The following is a 17,343-nucleotide window of genomic DNA, read 5'->3' on the forward strand; positions in this document are numbered from 1 at the left end:
ACCTGGGAGTCACCAGGCCTGAGCTTGCCCCCTCCCTGTGGAGCTGTGCAGACAGCACGGGGCCTGTTTCTCCCAGCGACATGTCTCCCAGTGACATGTGTGGAGTCTCCCCATCCAGGGCAGCTCTCTTGAGCCTTGACATCCAGAGTTTTGACTGGGCCTTGTCCGCGCAGACACAGCTGACCACCGGCGTCCCTGGCCTTAGTCGCCAGCTCTCTGGAACTCTGCTGATGCCGCACGGGCTCGGGGCCAGAAGGGATGTTGGCCTGTGGTTTTTCTGTCCTTCTGAAGTCATGGTCTGGTTTTGATATCTGCTACTACCGGCCTCAGGCTGGGTTGGGAAGTGTTTCCTCATCTCCTGTGTTTTGGAAGAGTTTGTGAAGGATTGCTGTTAATTCTTTGAATAATTGGTCACCGTGAAGCCACCTACATCTGGGCTTTTCTTTGTGGAAACCTTCCCGTGATGAAAGAGTGTCTGTCTTCGTTCTAGGTCTTACTGTCTCTTGAGTTGTTTCAGTTGTTGGTGTCTTACTAGGAATCTGTTCTGCTCGTTCTTCGGTTGTTCGGATATAATTTTTCATAGTATTACAGCCCTGAAATCCTTTCCCCCACCCCGTAAGTCAGTAACGGTGGCTCCTCTTGAATCCCTCATTTTAGTGATTCGTGTCTCCTCTCCTTTTCACCCAGGCTAGGCGGTCTAGCTAAATGTTTGTAATTTTGCTCATCTTTGCAGAGAACCAGCCTCTGGTATTGATTCATTTTGTATTTTTGCAGTTTAACATTCTCTATTTCATTTACTTCTGCTCTGATCTTTGGTATCTTCTTCCTTCTCTTGCATTAGGTTTAATTTGCTCTTCTTTTTTCCAAGGTCTGAGGATGAAAGTTTAAATTCTTGATTTTGAGATCTTCCTTATTTTTCATGTATGTGTTGGTGGCTCTGAAGTAAAGACTGACGCTGTTGATTCTCAGATTTAGTAGATGTTCTTAAACATTCCTGCATCTGCTGTCTGCCATTCGGACAGTTTCCCTCTGGAAATTCAGAGTATTGTTTTTTATAATTTTCTTCAGTCAGGGTGTTTGAGGATTCTGTGGAGCTCATCGTGCCACCATTTTGAACGGGCTCCCAGGTCCTGGTCCTCCGTAGACAACCCGTGATCTGCGTCTGGAGATGTGATGTGGCGTCTGAGATGAGCACGTAGTTAGGGGAGCAGGGTAGAGTAGGACTGTGTGTCTGCTGACCGTCACTGGGGAAGTGATGGCCTGCAGGGTTCGTTATGCTATTTTGTGTGCTTTATTTTGTATTGGAAATTCTTCGGGTTTTTAAACAGGGACTCGAAAGGCACATTTTAAAAAAAACAACCTGTAAGGAGTCACACATGCAGCTGCCAGCAGGAAACCCTGTAGATGATAGACGGACGGGGATGGGGCTTCCGTGTGGAGTGGTGCTGTGAGACACCATGTCGCTCAAGTCACAAGGAGGCCAGAGGCCACTCACCTCCACAAGGTAGCACCTTGGAAAGCAGGGCTGGTGGTCTCAGATGTCCTGATATCTCAGCAGAGGCTGGAAGTTGGACTCTCCATAAGAAACTAGTGGGCATCTAAGTCAAAGTTACAGAGAAAGAGAACATTCTGGATGGAACTCGCCTGTGGGCCACCAGTGTTGCGACCTGTTTATAAGCGGGTGAGAGTTATGACTCACTTACAGAATAGTGCACGTGTGCTTGAGGATGCCCGTGCGAAAACAGTTACAGCTGCTGGAGGCTGAGAGGGGGATATGGGGAGGAGTACAGGCATGGGGCGCAGGGTAAGTGTGCTCATATGAAAAGCAGCCATCCGGGAGCTTGTCCCTGCGACTGTGGCGTGAGAAGTGGGCCATTTGGGGCTGTAGGGTCACCTGTGGGGAAGCTGGAGTGGCTCTAAGCAGCGGGGAGGAAAAGGAAAGTCTATGATGGGTCATTCCTGTCGGTACGTGAGTAGGGATTCAGCGTGCCATCTGAAGGCCACAGTGGTCTAGAGCTGTGGTCTCTAAAACCGTTCTGGTGGCTGCCCACAGGGACGGGCCTCAGGAGGAGTTCTGTGGCTTTTTCTCCGAAGGCCGTATGTTCTGTGTGACTTTTTGCCACTGTGTAGTGTGTGCAGTAATACATTTAACCATATCTGGTTGTTTGATTTATGATGGCTGTAGCCGATGTCACCGGTGCAGCGTTCACTATCATGAAAGGGGAGACAAGGGGACATTCATCTGCTGGGGCATTTTAACTGTGTTCATGGAAACTTTCAAAGATACACAAAAATAGACTAGAAGAATGAATCCCCAGGCGCCCATCACACAGCTTAATTTAATGAACAGCATGCTTGTCTTTCATCTGTTTTCCCTGTGGTTTTTATTTTATTTTATATTTTTGCTTGCACACGTTAGATCATGTCATTTCACTTGCAAAGGCTTCAATTTGCATCTCTACTGAAGGCATCTGTTTCCACCTAACCACCGTGTTATTGGCACACCTGGCAGAATAAACACTTAATGTTCTCTGCTCTCTAGTCCATATCCAGATTTCTCCAGCTGACTAAAAAATATCTTGACCAAGTGATTCGAGTCAATTCAAGGAGAGCCACTGCAGTGGGTCATCGAATTTCTTTTTTATGCCGTTTTGTAATCCTTGGTTTGTTTTCTCTTCCCAGGCCATGAGTGCAGCTGTGTGCTTTATGATTGATGGTAGGTACACACCTGTATCCGACTTCAGCCCGCGTAGATAAGCCTTCTCTCTTTACACTTTGCTGTGCTCTGTCCTTAACCAGTAAACATGTTGTCATAGAGGCTCTATTAAGCATGGCTCCCCTCTGTGAGCGCTGCCAGAGAACTAGCTCTATCCCATATTCGTAAAGTCCTAGCCTCCTGCTTCCTAGCAGCTGGCCGTGGGCACCTTTCTCCGCCTCCCTCCCTGTGAAGTGATAACAGGAGTACCTTTTCCAAAGGGGGTTTTGGGGGTTAAATCGGGTCATGTTTATAAAGCACTGGAGGGCTGCTGGCCCCTGAGTGCTCTGTGGTGTGTTAAATACTTGACCTTCTTTGGCCAACTTACCACCCCACGGGGTGTGCTTTAATAGATATTCACAATGAGATGGGGCTTTGACTCTTGTACAGCTTAACTATAACTAACTTTGACTCTCCTGTTTCTCTTCTCTTTGGGAGGGGAGGGAGAGCCAGTCATTTAATTGTTTTATTTTCCTGATCAGTAAAGTTTTCATTGGAATACTGTAATTAAGACCGTTAGATGAATACTGACCTTTTCAACACAAAGAATTCTAAAACTTACTGGTATTTTTTAAATTACTCGTTAGCCTCTGTACAGCCCACGTTGGATTTTTGCCGAAGACTGGACAGCATTGTTGGGCCCCAGCTCACAGTGCTGGCATCTGACATTTGTGAGCAGTTTAACATCAACAAAAGAATGTCTGGGTTTGTACTTTGCTTCATGTTTACTTTCTAGCATTTAACTGGTTTGGGAAGAAGAAGGGTAGTTTTTACTTAAGAAAATGGATGGTAATATCATTTGTGTTTTCTCTGATTCCGGAGAACAAACATGCAGCTCAGTCCTGTCTGAAAAGCTCCCTGGGGAACCGGGGAACCATTCCCGAGCTTTTCTGCTCCAAGATGATGGTGGGGGCTGGGTCTTCGGTGAATACCTTCCCTCAGCCCGCCCCCTGACTGTGGTGTCAAGGAATGGGGTCGGGTGTGCTATCTGTGCCTGTGGGCTGGACCCCGTGAGGGCCACATCACATCCCACTGGACCAGCCCAGACTGTAAATTCACACTGGCTGTGGTGATCGGCAGGGCTTTGCCTCGTGTAGACAGAAAGTACCTTGCCTGTTGTACATACATGTGTGGCGGAGAGTTGGCTGTGCTGTAGGCCATAAGGGCGTTGGGCCAGAATCTGGTGCCTTGAAAGACTCTAGCTCCAGGCGTGTATCGGGAGACTCCGGTTAAATTCATTTTGGTTCTAAGAACACTGGGAAGTCATTGAACCTCTTTCTACTCCCTTCCCAACGTAAAGTCGTATGCCATAAAGATTAAGCGAGCACATGGGAAGTCATTCGAGAAACAAAAGCCCTCTTTATATGGACTTCCTGTATGTTTGAGAAGTTACTAACGTGTATGAATTTATGTATAACCAGTGTTCATAGTGATCCCGTGCAGTGTGTATACGTCTTCCAGAAGCCCCAGCCTGTAGAGAGGACACACACGGGTCCGGGTGACAGTCCGCATAGGTTTTGTATCTGCATGTGGATTGTTACTGTCAGTAGCTTACTTCGCATCAGAAAAGATTAAACCAAGAACTGAACGTGCCTGACCACTTTGCAACTTGAGATTTAGGTTTTTTAATTCAATTTAATTAACATACAGTGTATTATTAGTTTCAGGGTAGAATTTAGTGACTCATCGGTTGCATGTAACACCCGGTGCTGCTTCAAGTGCCCTTCTTAAATGCCCGCCCCCCAGTACCCCACCCCCGACCCACCTTCCCTGCAGCAACCCTCAGTTTGTTTCCTAGATTTCAGCATCTCTGTGGTTTGTCTCTCAAGGTTTCATTTTTTTCACGGTGGAACTGTCAGATTTTCATTTCTGAAGGAAGCATAAGTGAGTCAGATCTGTTTGGTATCATGCAAGCATAAACTGCTGAGTGGAGAGAGAGAAGGTCTAGTAAGTTCCCTGCTTTCCCAACCTGCCCCCCCTCCCCGGGAGATTGCTGGACGTGTTAACCATTCTGCCTGTGCTTTCCGGGGACATGACGGATTTTCATGAGCTCACCAGCGAATATCTGAGGAAGTCTTGCTTGTCAGGGACCTCCCTATTCTGCAAAGGTCAACTCTCCTCAGGATTGTACAGAAGTCATGTCACGTGTTTTTCGTCTTTTTAACTTTGGTTTTATTGTTTTTTTATAATATACAAGTTTGGGATTATACAGTTCATTTATTAGTCACTTCTAGATTTCTACCTTTGGTGTCTTACTCATGGCTTTCTACACTGATATCATAAAACTATACCATTTTTATCTCTGGTACTTTTAGGGTTTTATCTTCTGTGTTTCAGTCTTCAATTCACTTGGAATTTTCAAGGGCTAGAGGAAGGGCTCTGAGATTTTTTTTTTCCCCCTCAAAACAATAGTTTGAAGAAAGGAGAGGGCCATGGATATTAACAATCTAATTTCACTAGGAAGGAGTTTTCTCTCTGATACTTTATTATGGAAATTTCCAAACAGAAAGGTGGAAAAAATGACACCGTGAGCACACACACAACCCCCCACTTTGATTCTGTACTTAACTCTTGGCTCTATACGGTCTAGCACAGCTCCATCGCGGGGGACAGTTACTGGTAACAGAACTGCTGTGTAGTCTCCGTGGCTCCTGAAAGATGGACACCTGGAAAATTCAATGGTAGAACACACAACTCAGGGCAGTGCCCAGAACAGAGGCTCTAGAGGCATAGTTGTTCTTGTCTTTGAAAGTTGACCTAAGGGTGCTCTCGACGCATCTGAGATTTTATATGTAACGGCGCTCTTGCTTGCCAAGCTGTTAAGTATCAGCTGACCAGAGGAAAATGCTCTTCAGTACAAAAGATAATGTGCTTTTCTTCTGGAAATCCTGACTCAGATCAAACCATTTTATATACCAGTCCTAGGACCTCCAACACTCACATCCCAGCTCCTGCCCGCATTGCTGAGGGGTGAGGGATGCTGTATGAGGCGGCCAGCCATCCCTGTCCTGACCCCAGAGGTCAGCGCCAGGACCCTGGTGCCCAGCTGTTCTGTTAGCCTCAACCCTGTGTGGACACCAGCTGTAGGGCTGACTCGGGGCATAAAGCTGAGTGTTGAATCCATATGCTTAAGCTGCAGTTCTTTTAATTGTTCCTTAGAAAATTAGGGTCACCCCTTTAAAGAATGGTGTGAAGTAGATTCGTTGGTCTTTAGTTTCTATTACGTGTCTGACACCTTGATTTTTTTCTACTCAAGGACTTTGTAATTCAATTATTTAAAATTTTTTTTGTTTTTGTTTTTTTGAGTGTAATTTATGTCCTTAATTTAAAAAAAAAAAACATTTATTTGAGAGAGAGAGCAGGAACAGGGGGAGAGGGAAAGCAAACTCCCCTCTGAGCAGGGAGCCCAATGCGGGACTTGATCCCAGGACCCTAAGATCATGACCTGAGCTAGAGGCAGATGCTTACCGGAGCCACCAGGCACTCCTATGTCCTTAGTTTTTAAATTCAGACATATAAATATTGGAAATCTTCTCTCATTTAGCTTGTATCTTTTTAGACTTGTACACATAGGAAAACAGCGGCATATACACAGTGTTCTTTATGGATCGGTTTCTTAAGCTATTGTCGTGCTGTAAATCTGTCCCTTTTAAAAAATACATGGCAGAGGGGCACCTGGTGGTTCAGTTGTTAAGTGTCTGCCTTCGGCTCAGGTCATGATCCCAGGGTCCTGGGATCAAGCCCCGCATTGGGCTCCCTGCTTGGCAGGAAGCTTGCTTCTCCCTTTCCCACTCCCCCTGCTTGTGCTCCTTCTCTTGCTGTCTCTCTTTGTCAAATAAGTAAGTAAAATCTATAGAAAAAAAAAATATATATGGCATGAACATCATTTTAAACCAATAAATATGGATCTGCCTCTCCTCCTTCAGGGCTTCCCAGTACTTAATTGGATAGATGTGCTCTGTTGAATCATTGTGGCATTTGCTGGGAAGTCTGGTTCTGGCCATTAGCATTAAAATAGCTCTGTATTAAGCAATCTGGTGCGTACGTGTACTCATCCTCTTAGGAGATGTCCCTAGCGTAGAGTTCTGGGGCAAAGGGAATGCACAGTGACAATGTGGTCACCTCCCACAGGAGCCACTCATTCTCTGTGGTGTGTCTTAACATCTGCTAGGGGACATCGAGGTTAGCATTTCTCTCTCTTCCACGAACTGCCTGTCCATGTGCATTGGCTCTTCCCACTCAGGTGCTTTGTATCTTCGCTTTTACGTCCACGTTCTTCAGTCACGCCACATATTTTTTTGAGTTTGGCTTTACTATTTTTGATAACATGTCTGGGATTTGTATGTGGTCCATTTCATTGGGCCTCTCCTTTTGGTTTCTCTCTTTTTTTTTAAAGATTTTATTTATTAGAGAGCGAGCACAGGCAGACAGAGTGGCAGGCAGAGGCAGAGGGTGAAGCAGGCTCCCCGCCGAGCAAGGAGCCCGATGTGGGACTCGATCCTAGGACGCTGGGATCATGACCTGAGCCGAAAGCAGCCGCTTAACTAACTGAGCCACCCAGGCGTCCCTGGTTTCTCTTTTCACTGGCCTACGTACAGCTTTCTATCTCAGCATCATTTTTAAAATGCCATTTTCATCTGTGGTACTTTTATGGTTTTATCTTCTGTGTCTCAGTCTAATTCACCTGGAATTTTTAAGGGCTAGAGGACGGGCTCTAATTTAAGACTTTTCTCCCATATCGATAGTTTTCTGAATCTGAGACATTTGTTTCTGTTTCTTTCACATATTCCCACTCACTAGCCACTTTGAATGCTGAATTTTGGAAAGGTGTGAGGAGGAGGAGGAGGAGGAAGTACAAAATTACTGAAAAGGGAGACTCTTCCTGTGAGCAATTTGTTTAATCCTTTTTTTTTTTAAGATTTTATTTATTTGACAGAGATCACAAGGAGGCAGAGGGGCAGACGGGGGTGGGGGAAGCAGGCTCCCCACTGAGCAGAGAGCCCGATGCAGGGCTCGATCCCAGGACCCTAAGATCATGACCCGAGCCGAAGGCAGAGGCTTAACCCACTGAGCTACCCAGGCGCCCCGTGTAATCCTTTTTTTATCAGTCACTTCGAATACAAACCAGCCCAATTGCTTGGGAGGTTGATGGTTTTAGGATTTCAAGTGAGGAGTGCACCCACCGATGGAAGGTTGGTAATGATGAGGCTCAGGACAGGATGCCAGGCAAGAGGGAAGCAAGATGGGATGGGTCTGCCAGGCTGGCATGCAGAGGGAGAGCAGGGGCGGGGGAGCCTTCCTTCCAGGGTGAAGTTCACGGGCATAGCCCAAGGGCCCAGCTGTGCCCCACTTCCTGATTACCCTAGACGTGCAAAGGAGCAAGCGCTGTGCTGTGTACAGTCTACACGCCGGTCAACTCAGAATCTTATTTTTCAGTTCAGTTTGTTAAGTGAGGAATAGCCATCCTCACCTAGAAGCCACGTGTGTGGCAACCTAAGCCGTCTGGAGCAAGGCCCAGAACAAGTAAAGTCACCAGATGGTCTCAGTGTTCCCAGCCAGCCATTGACGTCCGCAGGGAGACTCCACAGGCAGTCAAGCGTCTGCTGAACCACGGATTTCCTCCATTGGTCCAAGCCTTTCCTGGCACGCTCTTCGTCCTTAAACACTGACGTCTCCAGCAGCTCAGTTAAACGGATGCTGTTTCCTCACGGGCACCCTCCCTGTGACTCTGCCAATCACAGATACTTGGGTTTGCAGCCGATTGTAGAAGGAAGCAAAGGGATGTGAAGCTGACAGAAAAGAGAAAGTCCCCTCTAAAACAACCACCTAAGACAGGCCACACCTTCCCGTGTTCTTGGAGGATATCGTTACTGTGCTAGGGTATTTTAAGCCAAACTTCGTAATAGATTGTCAAGAAGGATTCTGTATTTCCCTGTGTTCAGTGTATTTGCTATTGACGTAGTTAACTGTATTTAGTATGTTCTTTTTTAAGGAGGCAGGAAATTTGCATTTCTGTGTTTAGAGGAAAAAAATGCTTTGGTGTTTAAGAGGAATCGGTTTCCAGTCTTTGGAAAAGATACCAGGTGAATGTGGCTGTTACTCCTTCAAAACTTGCATACCATTTGTTAGATGTTACTTTTGATAGAACCAGTAAGCCTGTAGGATGAACATTATCCTTGCTGTTCTTATTGTGATCTGGTCTCTCCTTTTTCTTTCATTAAGAGGACAAGTTAATAGTGAAAGAGCAAGTAGCAGTTTTTCTATTCCTGTTTTTACGTCCTCCTCGTGGAAGGCAGAGTGGAAAAAGGCCACGTTGGTCCCTGTCTTAACTACTGGATAGCATTTGCCAAATGTAAATTTCCATCAGGGGTACAAAAGAAATAATTTAAATCTTCTTAGAAGAGTACCTTACATACTCTAAATGAGGGAAAGAGGGAGGCCACAGCAAGTGTTTTGGGGTGACACAGAACAGCCAGGACTGTAAGCCTGATTGCGACTGGGTAGAAGTTTGCCCGGACAACGAAATTCCCAACGCTTTCCAGATGTCTTTTAAATGTTCCATCATTCCAAACAGTGTTTCTGGTAGTTATACTTGCTTTTCTTAGGGGCTTACTAGAAACATTCTGGTTTTGTTAAGAATTCTCTTTTCATTCTTCTGGACACTAAGCCATCCACATTCTTTCTTTGCCTAGATGTAAAGTATTACAGTAGTAACCCACTTTTTCGGAGGTCGGATTTCCGGTACCCTCAGCCCACCAGAACATGGCTGCTAACCCTGAAGTAAGCAGAGAAGCTTCTGAGCCCCCCAGTGGCAGGGCTGCTCAGGCTGTCACCACACCCGAGAGTGTAACTGAAGTAAGGGTGCAGGGAGGGCGGGAAGCCCCGGGAGCTGTGGCCTCACTGTCGGAGTGGCTCCCTCAGGAGTCCAGACTCGGACCTGGGAGGCAATGTGGTAGCCTTGACCAGTCTTTTCAAATAATAGAAGATCTATTCTAATTAAAATATTCGTTATGCTTCAGCAGAAAAGCCTAATAAGCCTTAGAACAGTCTCTCCCTCTCGGGTGGTGAAAGCTTTGTTACAGGAGTAAGCTTCGATTCTATGGCAGTTTACATCCAGGAAGCGCGTTCATTCCGCAGCCCCGCGGGATCACGGAGCCGTGACTCTTCCTGAAACGGGTCAGCAAACAACTTCTGCAAAGGGCCACATAATAAGCGTTTCAGATTTTGTGGGCGGCACGTGTTGCAAGTACTCCACTGTCGTTGAAGCGTGGAAGTGGCCACAGACTGAATGTGAACGTGTGGGTGTGGCCATGGGCCGCTAAAGCTTTATTTAGAAGAACGGCCACTTTTGCCCCCCAGGGCCACTAATCGTTTGCTGACCCGTCTGCTGGGAGACACGTGGCCTGTGTGTCGTTTGCATTTGTTTTTAAAAGTTCAAAACACGGAGAATAATCAAGTGATTGCCATTTCTAAAGCATTATTATTGAGAAAATCATCACAAAAATGGTTATAATACTGGTTTTTCAAAAAGATAAACTTGAGCTTTCTGGAAAATTCCATCATATTGAATACTTCACGGTTATCAAATAAGTTACTAGTGAACGAGGAGCCTATTACATCTTAACTGAGATTCTTGATTTGAAGGCCCAGCCATCGAAAATACAAGGCCTTAGCCACATGGATTTAAGGTTTTAACAGTGTAGTGCTATTGTTTGGATAATTATTCTCTGAGAAGTGTTACCATTTTAATGACATGTTTTCACAGGTCTGAAAAAGAACCCCAGTTTAAGTTTATCTACTTCAACCATATGAATTTAGCCGAGAAAAGTACAATTCACATGAGGAAAACACCTAGTGTATCGCTCACATCCGTGCATCCGGATTTAATGAAGATTCTGGGTGACATCAACAGTGATTTTACTAGGTAATTCTGACAACTTCTCCACTGGGCGTTCCCTTTCTAAGGAGAGAAGCAGCACTGAAGGAATCCTCCTCCAAGTGGAGTGCCCCAGAGCCACCTCAGAGGGTCCCCCTTCCAAAGAGATCAGGAGGCCCCAGAGTCACTGGTCACTTGCACATGACTCCCCCCAGTTTCCAAGCGACTGGTTTCCAGTCTCTGGTCTTAGAGTAGATGTGTCTTTTCGCTCCAGCTAACCCTGTAACAAACTGTTGCATTTTGGAACGTGTCTCGCAGAGTGGATGAGGACGAAGAAGTCATTGTGAAGGCGATGAGCGATTACTGGGTTGTCGGGAAGAAGTCTGACCAGCGGGAGCTGTATGTTATTCTGAATCAAAAAAACGCAAACCTGATTGAAGTCAACGGTAAGTAGGCTTTGGTGCTTGCGTGCTGTCCCTTTGGCGTGTCTGGAAGCCTGCTAGAGAGCGAGTCACGACGGTGGGGATGCTGAGCAGATGCCCGTCGCTTAAAGGAAACCGTGATTTTGATCCATTCTGTGTTCTTCTGTTGCAAAGTTCCTTGAAAAAGTATGTGAAAGACTTCCTGTGTTACAGGAGATTTGGCAGTGGCCGAAGGAAAATTTTCTATAATGCTAAAAGGAAAAAAAAAAAAATCCCATGGCTTTATTCATTGTGTATAAAAAAGTCCACTTTTATTCCTGGTGTTAAAGAGACAGCCCGAGGCGGAGCCATCAGGTTCACTGGGCAGGTCACAGCCCCCCCACCCCCACCCAACCCTCCTGCCTTCCAGCCCTTGCGGTCTGGTCCCAGGCCACTGCATTGTGGCTGATCCTGACAGCTGCTTGAGCTGGCGAGAGGGCAGTGTCCCCTTCACTGCCTGGGGCTCACTGGCTGCTCTGCTCCAGCTAGCGGGCTGGGGCAATGGTCTAGATAGGAGAAGAGTTGGTGTGTGGTTTCGTTTTCTGCACAAATCTGCTAGGACACGGGACATTTTTCCCTTCCTAGTACTTGTAGCAAGAGTCATGTGCATTACAACAGGCACCTGGTGCAGGGGGGACTGGGAGTCATGGTGGCGCCCCCTCTGGGGAGCACCGGAGCCCCGGCCCAGGTGGCAGCTCCTGGTCCCTGGAGGGTTGCACCAGAGTGCTCAGCGGTCCCCCAGCCCCTGGGTGTGTCAGGGGCTTGCGCCTCCCCACACCTGGAAGAATGCTGTGTGCCACAGCACTGAGGTCTGGAGGCACACGGTGCTTTGTTGTCCTTTCTCTTCATTGATGAACGCTTCTGACCTAGGCCTTGAAGCGGAAAGGTCTGTAAATGGGGACATTTCTTCCCAACTGTGTTCCAGAAGAGTTGAAAGTACTAATGTATATCCTGTAACCTTTTAAGTGAAAACCTCGGTTTCTCATCTCCCTGTTTTCTGTTTTGTTTTTTGTTTTTTTGCAGAAGAGGTAAAGAAACTCTGTGCAACACAGTTCAATAATATATTCTTCTTGGATTGACCCATAATGGCTCGCCGGAACATCTTTTCAAAAAAAAACAACTCAGCAGGCGTTTTGTTTACCACTGCAGGTTCTCGGTCATATTACTGACTGAATTAATGACAATAGTAAAGCAATACTTGCTTTGAAGAATCAAATTTCTACTCAGTCTGATGATCCGCTGGGGTTTTTAGATTTTAAATATTTATGTGGAAATAATTAAAGTTAGTCGGCTACATCTCTTTCATTCCATTCTTTTGACATTATGTGAATATTTTACTGGAAAATAAGACGAATAAATTGTTAAGGTTTTTAAAATTCTGGTCTGGCTGTGAGTCTCTCAGCTGTTGCTACCTTTGGGGCCACTCCATACCACAGGCCCCGGGCTTGTCCTTGGGGATACTCTAACGGCTACAGCTGCCCGGAGTTCGGGTCCCTTTCCAGTCGGTAGAGCTGCGGTGGCGAACCCAGAGCATTTGGCCAAAATAATGGCTAGACTTGGTCTTTCTCTTGAGTACTAATGTGATTTCTAGACCACGTACAATATAGAGGACTGAACGGAAGTGCCCCAGTGTGGTCTAAACGTCAAGCATTCTTGATTTGTCGTGTAGAAGCCCGGAGTGGCCACAACTGCTTGCGTCCTCACAGCGGAGATGTCGCCTGGCTGGAATTTTTGTTGCCACTCTCGTGTCTTCTGTAATTTTCTCTTTCCATTATGAAATAGTGAATCACTCTTAACCCTGTTAAGGGTTAAGTTACCTGAGACTGTTTGTGTTTCCGGCGATAGAAGGCGTTCTGGGTCATGTCTTCGTTGCTGACTTATGAATTGCAGCACAGTCAGATCACGGTCGCAGGTGTGTCCTTTGAATTTATACTTTTCAACTGAAAATGCAGGCCGTATTTATTCGGGGTTACAGTCTTGTTTCTGTGTATTCAGACTTCTCAGGTCCCTTGCTTAAATTATCCTTACCACGTGTTTGTCTTTTTGATTGGTTTCCTCCTTGTAATTCTGCTGGCTTTTGTGAGGCCATCATGTAAGGTGTTTATGAATAATGCATCTTTCGGGGGGGTTGGTCCTTTTATCATTATTTCTGGTTTTATCCCTATTCAGTTGTTTGCTTTAAATCTTGTTCTTTTTAAATTTTTTATTTTTATTTTTTTAAAGATTTTGTTGATTTATTTGACAGAGACCACAAGTAGGCAGAGAGACAGGCAGAGAGAGAGGAGGAAGCAGGCTCCCTGCTGAGCAGAGAGCCTGATGGGGGGCTTGATGCCGGACCCTGAGATCAAGACCTGAGCCAAAGGCAGAGCCTTTAACCCACTGAGCCACCCAGGCGCCCCTAAATTTTTTATTTTTTTAGAGAGAAAGAGAGGAAGCAGGGGCTGGAGGGGCAGAGGGAGAGAGTGAGCGAGAATCTTAAGCAGGCTCCACACTCAGCAATGGAGCTTGAGGCCAGGCTCAATCTCACTACCCTTGAGATCATGACCTGAGCCAAAACCAAGAGTCCAATGCTTCACTGACTGAGCCACCCTGGCGCCTCTAAACTGTTTTTCTAATATTGCTTACAATTCCAGTCCTCTCGATTAGATTTTCCTGGTACATTTTTTTCCCTGTCTTTATTTTCAGCCTTTCTTTCTGGTTTTAAGAAGTTTCCCCTTGTAAAGAAGAACAGTGAAGTGAGTTTCGATTTTGAACCCGGTCTAATTATCTGGGCGCGTGGGCAGAGGAAGAGAGGAGTTGAACCTGCTCACAATGGTGAGGTACAGGGGCACGTTTCCCACCAGCTCTGGCGATTTCGGTTTCCAGCCTTTTTCTTTGTGTTTTCCCTTTCCCCAGCTTCATGTTGGACGATCACTTCCTTCCCTCCCCTAGTTTGGAAGCTACAGATTGTATTTTCACGCTTTTGGTGGTTATCCTTAAATTTAACACAGATTAACATAACATTTCCTAACACAGCCATCAGCTATCCCTCACTGCACACCTATCCCTCAGCCTTGCCGCCTTGTCCCCACAGTGTTTGCTGTGCTGGGGAACGCGGGAGCTGGGGAGGAGAGGCTACGAGCAACACAAGAGGACAGGTACGATTTGGACACGGGGTGGTGACAGGCAACGGTGGTGATCCAGGCTCTGGCAGGGGGCCCTGGAGAAATGTTTGAATAAATCTGTCTTCTGATGAGTTTTATCGGGTTCTAACTTTATCACCTGTCCTCTACTTTGACATATATACTTACATCTATAAACAATACTTTATATAGTACATACTGTAGCCCACATGGATATTAAATGCATGTGCCCCACACACACACATATATTTTTTTAAATCGTTCAGCTCCGTTTTCAAAATGTAGACATTTCTGTGATTCCAGCACATAAGAAACATGAAACGCAATGGCCCGGGCAGTGGTATTTCAAAGACACTATGACAAGAAGGCAGACACAATTTTATTGGTCAGGAAATGTGTTACTGTGCTTCCATTGTAAGCGCCTTTCTCATCTGCATGGACTTGGGGCTCATAACCTCTACTTTTTCTTTTTCTTACTTGCGGCAGGCTTGCTGGGTTGGGACACTGCCGTGTCCTCTTTAGGGGGGCTTGGTGTGAAACTCGAGGACGGGGCATCCACGGGTTCCTTGAGCACAGTGATGTCCACATCACATTCTGGTCTTTTGGCCTCTTCCTCTCTCAAGCTGTTCAGCCTAACACAAGAAGCAAATGCAGGAAAGTACCTTTGATTTTTCTTTGCAATTTCAAAACCAGTTTTATGCTCTATTTTGTTTATGCCAAGTAGGCCATCCCTAGATTTCAACAGTTTCTGTAAGCAGAACTGTAAATTGTCCTCACTTTGCCTGATATACAAAGTGATGCCATGTCTGGACAGTCCAGAATAAAATTTTCATGTATCTAAAAAGTGTTTTCTTTAAAGATTTTATTTATTTATTTGACAGACAAAGATCACAAGTAGGCAGAGAAGCAGGCAGAGAGAGAGGGGGGAAGCAGGCTCCCTGCCAGGCAGAGAGCCCAATGCGGGGCTCGATCTCAGAACCCTGAGATCATGACCTGAGCTGAAGGCAGAGGCTTTAACCACTGAGCCACACAGGCGCCCCTAAAAAGTGATTTTTGAACCATTTCCCTCTGTAGCAACTTAGCAGCTAGTAAGTAGCCTCTTAAAATACTCATGGTCTTTGCCCGTTTAATGCTTTCTTCAACAGATCAACAGGCTAAACGTCTGCTTTGCAAAGAGCAGACTTTAGCACTCTGGCCAGATGTGACTGCACAGTTCTCGACCACGGTTCTAGAAAGGTAGGCGAGCAGCAGATAGTGGGTGCTTAGCATGGGCCAGGCACTGTTCTAGACACTTCACAACATCAGCTCACTAAATCCTCGCAACAGCCTGATATGGGGGATTATCTGCACTTACAGATGGGGAGACCAAGGCACCGTGAGTGGACCTTGCCCAGGGTCACCTACGTGTCAAGGGGCAGGGCTGGGATCTGAACCCAGCAGCCTAGCTTTGTGGTCTCTCGGTGCTTCTCTGTGTGCACCGTGGGGCCCACGTGTTCCCCACCCCGGAGAACCACTGGTCCCAGGAAGGATTCTTCTGGCAGTTCCAGGTTCTCAGTGCCACCGAAGGAGCCGCCTCCCCGAGGAAGCTGCACACTTTTCATGAAAGCCTTTGGTCCCCGGCCACAGAGATGGGAAGGAAAGCTGGAGGAGAGGAGCAGAGAGGTTCTGTAAGTTACCTGGCTTCCAGCTCATCGTCTTCCAGTTTCCTCTGGTGGGCCATGGCCGCCTGATGCAGCCTGTTCTCCCTTATTTTCTGCTTGAGGATTTCTTCGTGTTTATGTGCAGGGAACAAGATATTCACAAAAAAGATGTACAAACTTGTGATCCACACAGCAAGTTTTTCCTTTTGTTCGTCCTTGGAGTTTTCTTTTCTCTCTGGAAGAAAGTTAAAGCATGAAGACAATCCCGGTTCTGCCCCTTCCTGCCTTGTCTGAGCATCTTCAGCCCCTGGAAGATGGGGGGAGGCTGCGCTTCCCCCAAGCTTGGGAGGCTGAAGGTCACTACGAAGGACTTTCCTGACCACCTGAAACAAGGCAAGTGTGAGCGGACCAGACCTATGATTTCCAACACTTTGAGTCTCCCAGTGTGTTCTAAATGGTGTAGGTATTTTGGTTTTCTAAAATTAAAACTAGAGAGAATTTGCATCTTGCATGTTTCACTGGAAGAAAAAAAAAAAGAAAGCCTCTTGGTTTTTGGATACATTGCTTTAAAGACTGTTTTCATTAAGAAAATAATGAAAGAGCATTTTTTTAAGATTTTATTATTTAGAGAATGCAGGCCAGGGGAGAGGGAGAGAGTCGCAAGCTAAATCCGCACTGAGCGAGCGCAGAGCCCAGCACAGAGCTCGGTGTGGGACTCAGTCTCCTGCCCTGAGGTCGTGACCTGAGCCGAGACCAGGAGTCAGATGTTCAGCCACCCCGGTGCCCCGTGAAAGAGGATTTTTAACTCTTACTTGCAGAAGAAGGCAGGTAAAACTACTGCTTTGGTGAGTTGCTTCCCATCTACACAAGGGCCAACAGATGTCTGCGTGGGAATGTGTTTAACTAGCTGATTCTGGGAAGATAATGCTTCGAATAGTTCTGTAAGGTCAGTAAGCTCAGGGATCTCTCAAGACAGCGAATGTTTTTAGTGCGGGCCACTCTGCTGCGTGACAGCGGGGAGGGGTGAGGAGAATGGGGACGGGGATGATGGAAAGGTTCGGTGCTACGAACAGTCCACCTTCCCATCTCAGGAGCCACTAGGGTGAGCATGGAGCGGAATGCTAATAGGAAGAACCTTAAGGCCAATGCCAGACTTTACAAAGACCGAGGGAGACCTTCATCGGCACTTCCCACTTGAGTTCGTAGGTTCTAGAATATCCATGTCAGCCACGGCAGGCCGGGCTTGGGAGAATGTTGTGCATGGAGGTAAGTGATGAATAACGACTCAGGGGGATGACTGACCCTCTAACAGGTTCTGGGCACCATGTCACAGGCAGGCCCAGCCTCTGCTTCAGAAGTAGCAGAGCGCGGTAGTTAAGAGCACAGACAGCAGCCAAACAAGTTCCAGTCCCGGCTAAGCTCTGCCACTGACTAGCTGTGTAACCTGCGACTGAATATCTGTGCCTTGGTTTCCTCATCAAAAGGAACC

General features: G+C 46.5%; 2 protein-coding genes across 2 annotated transcripts in view; one reads left to right on the forward strand and one right to left on the reverse strand.

Moving 5' to 3' along the window:
- CCZ1 (CCZ1 homolog, vacuolar protein trafficking and biogenesis associated) overlaps positions 1-12,468 on the forward strand; it is a 30,177-nt gene extending 17,709 nt beyond the window's left edge. Inside the window, exons 11-15 of the mRNA XM_045992987.1 lie at positions 2,683-2,716; positions 3,343-3,460; positions 10,521-10,679; positions 10,950-11,077; positions 12,116-12,468. Of these exons, the coding sequence (XP_045848943.1) occupies positions 2,683-2,716; positions 3,343-3,460; positions 10,521-10,679; positions 10,950-11,077; positions 12,116-12,171 (495 nt within the window). The 3' untranslated portion in view covers positions 12,172-12,468. The remainder of the gene's footprint in view (positions 1-2,682; positions 2,717-3,342; positions 3,461-10,520; positions 10,680-10,949; positions 11,078-12,115) is intronic.
- Positions 11,092-17,343, reverse strand: part of LOC123933642 (radial spoke head 10 homolog B-like) — a 57,195-nt gene continuing 50,943 nt past the window's right edge. The window contains exons 19-21 of the mRNA XM_045992986.1: positions 15,891-16,089; positions 14,692-14,846; positions 11,092-11,304 (exon numbers count right to left, since the gene is read on the reverse strand). Coding sequence (XP_045848942.1) covers positions 11,297-11,304; positions 14,692-14,846; positions 15,891-16,089 — 362 coding nt within the window. The 3' untranslated portion in view covers positions 11,092-11,296. The remainder of the gene's footprint in view (positions 11,305-14,691; positions 14,847-15,890; positions 16,090-17,343) is intronic.

Source organism: Meles meles, chromosome 21 (genome assembly GCF_922984935.1).
Source record: "Meles meles chromosome 21, mMelMel3.1 paternal haplotype, whole genome shotgun sequence".
Classification (NCBI taxonomy): Eukaryota; Metazoa; Chordata; class Mammalia; order Carnivora; family Mustelidae; genus Meles; species Meles meles.